The sequence below is a fragment of the Acanthopagrus latus genome, chromosome 5, assembly GCF_904848185.1.
Source record: "Acanthopagrus latus isolate v.2019 chromosome 5, fAcaLat1.1, whole genome shotgun sequence".
In the NCBI taxonomy this organism is placed as follows: Eukaryota; Metazoa; Chordata; class Actinopteri; order Spariformes; family Sparidae; genus Acanthopagrus; species Acanthopagrus latus.
Window position 1 is genome coordinate 2,424,472 of NC_051043.1, and position 8,578 is coordinate 2,433,049.

The window sequence follows — 8,578 nt, forward strand, 5'->3', positions numbered from 1 at the left end:
TTATATTGCAGGCAACTGAATGTTTACTGCCACTAACATGATGCGATTCAGAGAAACATGTGTCAGACCGACCATTTTTAGAGGAACCAGCTGATGGTTGAACGGACAAAAGAGGAAGTGGCAACACCACAGCTCAGTGAACTGCAAGCTCGATACAGGAAACGATGATCATGCGACAATATAAAAATAGAGATAAAATGGAGGATATGTTGCAGTTTTGATATCGTGAACAAAACTTTACTGGTTTATTAAAGGATTTCCAAAAGTTGTCAAGTTTGAAAAGTTTGAGGAAGACAGTCACAGTAGGTATGCTATATTTTACAAGTGCAGAATACCCTCACAACAAGCAAGTCATATACAAAATGGCTTTGACGTCACACAGCTCCGACTGAAATACATAGCATTTAAGATAGATTGATTGATCATAGGCCAAAAATGTCATGTCTGAAACATTTTAATTTTCTGCTGAATGAAAGTGTTTGTTTTGTTTCAATTCCCAAATTGTTTTTGTTCTTTTGGTCAAACAAAGCCTTTTAAAAGCATCATCAGTATCAATTATTATCTTCATTAAATATCCATTTATCTGGAATAAACATTTTAGTAAATGTCAATACAATTTTTGGGCTTCTGCAAAGACAGAGCTGTATAACAATATAAACCCATAAAATATTTAGATAAATGATGCATCGTTTGACAGAAAATTATAACTTGTAGCCCAGTCCTGATCTGCTGATGTGGCAGAAGAGTGTCATGGCAAAACACATTCCCAAGACCTGTCGACAAAAAACATTCAAAAATAAATAAATTGAAAGTTTCAAGAATCATGAAAAATATGTTGTTATTTCCTAAGATACAAACAAAGCCACAAAAATCAAGTCAGAAAAAAAAAAAACTACTCATGCTGGAATGTTGAGGGTGAGTTCCGGAGTGTCACTGAGGAAAGAAGCTGCTCTGTAGTCTGGTGCTAAGGCAGCAGATCATTCTGGATAGACTTAAAGCTGCATCACTTTACTTTTTTGGCCATTTTAAGTGCATCATATGAGGGTCTTTTTTTAAATCGCTCCACATTTATTATGAAGTGCATTCAACATGCATTCTATTTTGGTGTCCAGATTGTGAGTGTGAAATACACACGTACTGTAGAAATATATAGATTTATCATATAACTAGATTCTGAATTCATAGATGGCACCTATGTAGTCCAATGATAATTGCTTGCCTGGCCCATCTGTGAGTTCTCGCTCAGCCCATTAACTTTGCATTGTAGTGATGTGACAGATTTTTTTTCCTCTTATCTGGGTTCTGGAAAAAATGTGTAAAAATTAAGCTAGAAATAGTTATAATTGACCTTGTTTTCAGTTCGAGGTGTCCCGTTGTCAGGACAGTTTTACAGATCACTCTTTTATAGTCGTGGTCTATGGGGAAAATGCTTTGTGGGCCACTGGCCAAAGTTGGAAGTAAGGCTGAGCAGTGCCCTTGTATTCTGGTAAAAGAGAAAAATAAAAACTCTTGTCACTGTATAAAGGCAAACATGAAATCTGTTACACATTCAGCAGAAAAAATAATAATAATAATAATCATTATCACACTGACTAAACAGACATAGGCCACAGTAGTGGGTGACGATTACTCTGATTCACACTGCAATATACCCCTACAGCACAATTCTAATTCTAATTCTAATCTGCTTAGACAGACTACATCATTGTAGTTTGTTGGTGACATTTTAATAACTGTCTTAATATGGAAATATGAATATGCTTTTACAGAAGACTGCAAACATCTCAAACCGGAATGCTTCATCATGGCCCCCGGAAGGCTTTACAGCGGGTGATGAAAACCGCCCAGAACATCACTGGTACTGTCTACAGAGCATCAGTGACCTCTGTGAAGTGAGATGTCTGCACAGAGCCCAAAGATACTAAAAGACAACACCCACCCAGACACCCTGCTGCTGTCTGACAGAAGATACAGAAGTATCTGCTGCCATACCACCAGACTACAGAGCAGCTTCACTCCCCAGACTGTGAGACTCTTGAACTCATCCTCAACACTACACCATGACTACTTTTCGTTTTCTGAATTGAAGATTTAGTCTGTATAGATCTGTTTTGTGTGTGTCTGTAGACTAGGCAGCAAACTTTCACCATGCAGTTTACCTCGACAATGCAGAGGACGATGACAGAAATCCCAGTAGTTAGGAAATTGTCCTCAAATAAGCTCTTCAGTGTCTCCAAACAGCCCTGCAAATATAGAGCATAAAGTGGAAATTATCTTATACCAATAGTCAAATACAATAATAACTCACCTATCTGACGTTTCAAATACATGTGAACATGACCTCTACAGATTGTCAAAACTAGCCTAAACCAAGGTTTCCACAGGGGTCAGAGTGTGTCTACCTTTTGCCTGTACTGGCATGCACATGGATCCTTGGCTGCACATCCGTCTGGGCAGCAAGATGGAGGCACTTTATCTCCCCAGTCTGTGAAATTACTCACTCCACAGCAGTCAAGCTGAAACAAATTATTCGGGGAACAAAAAACAATATCTTATAACATGTTGATGAAGGATCTCAGTCATCCAGGTCGTGGTAATTCTAAGTGCTGTATCATAAGCAACTGGACTTGTTTCAGTTTCTTGAATATATATATATATATATATATATATATATATATATATATATATATATATATATATATATATATATATATATATATATATATATAGATATATGAATCCTCTTGATACTCTACATGATTTATATATTTTTCATTTTCTCTGATATATAAATGTATCTATTACATATATGGATAGATATATATGACTTATATTTTTTTTCATATAAATGTATATATAATATATATATAAACATATTGATACTCTACATGATTTATATATTTTTCATTTTCTCTGATATATAAACGTATCTATAATATATGTGTGTGTGTGTGTGTGTGTGTGTAATATATATATATATATATATATATATATATATATATATATATATATATATATATATATATATATATATATATATATAGAGAGAGAGAGAGAGAGAGAGAGAGAGAGAGAGAGAGAGAGAGAGAGACAATATGATTTATGTTGTGTTTATAGTGTTTGCAAAATACCTATCATACATAACATATATCATACATCAGAATATTCTATTACTGTTAATCCATTTATAATGAATAAAATACGCCGGCCCATGTGTCCTGTGTCATAGCTATAATGTATGACGTTTACAGCAAAAAAAAAAAAAAAAACAAAAAAAAAAAACGCGTGAAAATCAGTTACTATATCAGAGTTACGATTGATTAAATGCGCTGACACCTAATCGCGCCTGCTGAACAGATTACACTGAGTGGAACGGGTGACCGCCCCAAGATGGCCGCCCCAATTCTCATCAGCGCCAACAGGCAGCAGCGTTCGACGCGGCGTCTACTCTTTATATGTCTATGAACAAGACGGATAAGGCGGATTTTCCTCTTTGTGCACTTTCGGTCTGAACACATAACTTTTAGAAATGTGGTGTTTTCTATGACAGCAGTAGCACAACAATGGTGAGTAACAGTTTTTTTTTTTATATTTCAGGATTTGAAGCCTGTGTGAGGTGCAGTGCTTATATGAGAGCGGAGAGAAGCAGAGCCACTGGTAAGAACTGAAGAAGCCTCTTGGATGATATAATACAGCACTACAGAATATATTATAAGAACAAACTGAAGTCACTTTGTATCTTTCAAAACACCATCCAGTACCATAGTCATTTACATTTACATTTAGGGCATTTAGCAGATGTTATGTGATTACATTACCAGGGCTGTTGTCAGTGTGTCCCTGCTCTGATACACTTACATTCTGCTGAACCACATCCCACTCGCTCATCACATCTGTTGAGTTTCCACTCTTTTCTTTTGCCTTTTTCAAACCAGTGACAAGATCTTCTTCCACCAATTTAGCAATCTAAAATGAGGTGAAATTTGCACATTAAACATGATATATATATATATTTATCTTCATCAGCAAAACACAGTGTGAGAACTGACATTACCTCTCGCTCATACACGAGCAGCAAACATGCTGCAGACAGCTCCACCAGCATCAGGAAGAACAGCAGGAGGAAGAACTGTTAACAGAGTTTATTTCACAAGAGCCAGTTTTATCTCTCCTTCTTAAAAACACTGACATATATGACAACATCGCAGAACAACGAAGCAAAACCTCAGATCCTGATCCATTTTACGCTTTATTTTTGGTTGGTTTTTTTGCATTTTAGAAGAAGTCCTCATCTGCCTTAGTTATTTTGGAGACTGCTGCCAGGATAATGTTTTAGATTCAGAAATGTTTTGTGAGCTACAAGACTTTACCCGACTTTCTGCATTGGGGTGAGTAGATAATGTCTAAGTTTCATCAAAATCCCCTAAAACAGAGAGAGAGAGTAAGAGGAGAAGCATATGGACTGGGGTCAGGAGTGCCATGGGTGCCGTACCGTCAGGAGGAGACAGCGGTTCTCCTTCAGAGCGCCCAGGAAGCCCAGGAAGGAAACGCACGTGATGATGATGCCGCTGACCAGCAGCATGTTGGCCGAGTTGAAGCTCGCCATGGTCGGAGTGAGCTCGGTCATTCTGAAGTTCACCATCATGTATACACCGAAGCTCAGCACGGCCACCCCACACATCTGACAGGAGAAAACACACACTGCAGTCAGGTCCTGCCACACACACACAACACACTCATCACAAACACTCGTTCAGCTGCCTCCTCACTAAGCAGATAGTGTCTCGCTGCCTTTCTTTTGTCCTGTTTTGTGATGTGCTACAATTACTAAAGTACTTCTGCTTCACTACATTATAGAGGAAAACAGTGTACTTTTTTATTCCAGTGCACCCATTTACCAGCTTTAGTTACTTGTTATATTACAGATGATGTTATTGTACAAAAACTATCGCGAGCTTATGAAATAAAATGCATTGTTTTAAGGTAATCAACGCAACTGGCAAGTACAGAAATTCAAAGTAGCTCTAACTCAATCTTACACATGACTGTATCATAATAATAATAATCTAATTCTACAAAGTGCAGACCAGCGGCCAGAATAACTAGGGTAGAGGGTAACTATGGGGGGCAACAAAACCACTTACTATTGCTAAGTATATCTTTGCTGTAGCATTCTTTGGCTGTACAAGCTGCTGTGACCAACAAGCTCGGTCAGCCACAGAGCGAAGTGGCTCCATTAACTGACAGGTTTCACAGTGATCAACGGCAGTCAGTTCAACCAGGCTCTGTCCTCCCGGTGACACCAAACTGAGACATAACGCTCCCAGTCAGTTTGAAGACTGGATACAGTACAGAGGGGATTTACAGCAGCTCTGACCAGGACTGTGACTTTGTCGGTGAGATAGCACAGCAGGCAGCAACAGGAAAGTCATGAGGCCTGAATATTTTAACATCCTACTCTGTGAACTGAGGTTGTTTTTTTTGGACCAAACCAGAGATGATTGTGGAAAGATAAACCAAGACTGTTTTGTTGAGTTTGGTTCCATCTATGTCTGTTAACAGCCCCTGACAACAGTAGAAGGACCTCCTGGTTGATAAAATGAACAAGTTATACCATAATGACCTCTGAGTGTGATGCTAGAAGATAGAAACATACGCACAAAACAAAGGAAGTTTGCAGCACACATGGTGAGCTTTAAACACCTCAGGCAGCCTTGAGCCATTCTGTAACACTTCTGTTCAGATCTGTAACAAGAAACAAACAAAACAGACATTTTATCACATGTGAACAGAGGAAACCAACTTCAGTCTGATCTGGGCCCAAAAGCAGCAGTGTTTATTCAGGCCTTTGTTTCTGTATGTGTGTGTGTGTGTGTGTGTGTCTTCATGCTGACAGCATGTCGTGGTCACACTGCAGTGGAGAGATGATACCACGCCTCACTTCCTGTGTTGCCTTTCAATTTGCAAGCAGTAAGTGTGTGTCAGATACTATTTACGGTCATTTAAAATGGCGTGAATATATTATCCTTGGTATTGCTGACATCACAGGGTTAATACTGGCTATTGCTGATGACATCACAGTGATTTGATGTGTTGTTGAAATACCACCAAGTTCCCCAAAATAAGGAAAACCTCGAGGTAAACATCCTTTCATATCTATCACCAGAACATATATACTATGTCTAAGACACGACTTTAATCAAAAGCATCACGTTGTTGATGTATTTACGAAGACACATATATTCAAGAAGAATTTTATAAGGACACAACTATTTATAATTTTGGAAATATTTTGTCTATTTTTAGGTGGTAAAAATTACAGAAGCACAGCTGCCATATTGTTTTTCCACCAATTGTTTATTTTACATAGTTTGTACTTCATCTCAGACTATTGATCATAAACATTTTAAAGTAATTATAAACTTTTTAACTAGTTGTTCAACTTGGATCTTGTTTCTTTTTTTTTAAGAAATATTCTCAAGAGACAAGACATCTTACACAATTCTATATGATAACGAGGCAAGCGGAAGAGAATGTCAGTGAACCATGATCTTTACAACACCTGAAGTCTCTGATGATCTTAAAAGAGTCAAATAACAAAGAAATATGAAGTTCATTCTCACCTGTTTTGGAGAATAATACGCTTATCTCAGTTTTCAGACTTGTGTTTAGGGATCTTTGCTGTTGCTTCCACTTCCACTTCTCATAAAGCTATGAACTGTGTGGCGTTTCATGGGGCTTTCAGCACCGCCTTCTCACTTCCTCTTTCTCAGCGTTAGCATGATGGAAAATCTATGACAAACAAAAATAACAGCAGCAAAGACGCATTGTGCACGTCTGCGGGATGCTTATATTTAATCATTATAAAACCAACACTTAGACCTAAAGTCCACTCTAAAAGAGTCAATCTGCAGTCAAGAGCTGTGAGGTGGACAACATTCAGAATAATTATCAACATATGAGCTGCCAGTGAATATGTTAGAAAGATGCAGGGACATCTGGCTCCGCAGGGTTTTCCTACTTCCCTCTTTCTCCCCTGCAGTGTTTTAGTTTTAAATAGTGTCACCAGATTGTAGCAAGGTAGAAAACACTGAAGCCCACGGGACATTAAGTTACATTTGGGAACCACACCCTGTTAGAGGTGAGGGTGACTGGAGGTTTCCACTTCACAGGCAGACTGAGGTGTTTGTGAAAATCAGCTGCTTGAAATCCAAGTAAACAGCCTGTAGGGGTAAAAACAATGTGATTTCCCCTTTGTAGCAAAGTCTGACCTAGTGCATGTGTGTAGTCCAGTACGTCTGCTGCTGGACCACACTACACTAGGTCAAACTATTTACACAGAGCTTTGAAACTAGCAAGAACAATACTACTGAAATCTTCATGCTGACATTAAACCCCCAACCAGAGTACCTTTGCATCATCTCAGGACTATCTGCGTGTGTATGAACCAGACAATACTGTTAAATTATTCTTGTGATTTTGTACACTGATAAAAAGTAAGCTTGTCCATACAGAGCATCAGCATCTTGATACTATAGCTACTAAAGGGGCAATATGTAAAAATATGAATTGGCCATTTAGCTGGTTAGCTCAGTTAGCCGTGCAGCTTGTGGGAGCTTGGGAACCCAGGAGTGTTTTTTTAAACTGCTAGCATGGGAGCTCTGGACAGGGACAGAGGAAGAGCCACTGGCTTATTATCAGAGGGTCACTGGCTCGATTCCTCTGGTCTGCATGTCAGTGTGTCCTCGGGAAAGATGCTGAACCCAAAACTGCTCCTGATGTGCACCAGCATCAGTGTATGAAGGTATGTATGAATTACACTCAGGGAGAAATGAGGGAGAAATAGTACAAATGATGAAATCATTTGCCCTCAGAAAGGCGCCGGGAATGGATGGATGCCCTGTTCAATTTGATTCAACATCCTGGAGCAAACTAGCTCCGCTATTTATTCAAATGACAAGCTATATGTCAGATAACCTAGTCCTTCCTAAATCTAAGTATCAAACCATAATCTCTGTTATATTAAAACCAGGCAAGTCTGGAGAATCCCCCTCAGACTTTAGACCCATAAGTTTGATTAACTGTGATAATAAAATATTGACTAAACTGTGTGGAACTTCAGATTCATTAATCCATGCATTTTGGGACTGCAGAAAAATTCAGAGGATCAGGGTCAATACAGACGATTGGCTATCAGACATATTTAAGGTCAGATTTAACTTCAATCCATCAGTTTGCATACTCACAAGATATGTCACAGGACACAGTGAGGCACCCACTGAGTTGGATTATTCTTTTTTTCATCAGTCTTATTAAAGAAACTGATCCTTAAACATTGGAAATCCACACACCTTCCCACATTACTGCACTGGAAGAGAGAAATGTCTCATTATTTGAACATGGAAAAAGCTGTCGGCATGGAAAGAAATAAATCAACTGAATTTGAAATCATATGGGCAGAAGTATTACAGGTACTGAGGATATAGCCCGAATATTTTGGGAGTGACATGATTTTTATTTATTTAGTCCTCTGATATTAATAATTAATACATTTATTTATTTATATTTATTTTTTCCT

At 38.3% G+C, this 8,578-nt stretch overlaps 1 protein-coding gene and 1 long non-coding RNA gene across 3 annotated transcripts; one reads left to right on the forward strand and one right to left on the reverse strand.

The window, feature by feature from the left end:
* Positions 1-205: 205 nt before the first annotated feature.
* On the reverse strand, positions 206-6,771 carry zgc:64051 (leukocyte surface antigen CD53). The gene is made up of 8 exons (XM_037098709.1): positions 6,624-6,771; positions 5,661-5,745; positions 4,493-4,681; positions 4,055-4,129; positions 3,859-3,966; positions 2,403-2,516; positions 2,160-2,243; positions 206-773 (listed from the first exon to the last, which is right to left on the reverse strand). Exons 2-8 carry the CDS (start codon positions 5,721-5,723, stop codon positions 702-704), a joined length of 705 nt encoding a protein of 234 aa, XP_036954604.1. The 5' UTR covers positions 5,724-5,745; positions 6,624-6,771; the 3' UTR covers positions 206-701.
* LOC119019816 lies at positions 3,230-4,681 on the forward strand. 2 transcript variants are annotated; one of them, XR_005075161.1, is made up of 3 exons: positions 3,230-3,506; positions 3,598-3,657; positions 4,433-4,681. It is a non-coding gene; the product is annotated as an uncharacterized LOC119019816 (long non-coding RNA). The 2 variants fall into 2 exon arrangements; XR_005075160.1 differs by having other exon boundaries at positions 3,232-3,657.
* Positions 6,772-8,578: the final 1,807 nt, after the last annotated feature.

Coding starts and splice junctions, on each gene's coding strand:
- zgc:64051 (XM_037098709.1), bottom strand. CDS start 5,723: ATGGCTCAAGGCTGCCTGAGGTGTTTAAAGCTCACCATGTGTGCTGCA. Junction 3,967..4,054: donor TGCTCGTGTATGAGCGAGAG/GTAATGTCAGTT, acceptor ACCTCATTTTAG/ATTGCTAAATTGGTGGAAGA. Junction 2,244..2,402: donor CATGCCAGTACAGGCAAAAG/GTAGACACACTC, acceptor CTATATTTGCAG/GGCTGTTTGGAGACACTGAA.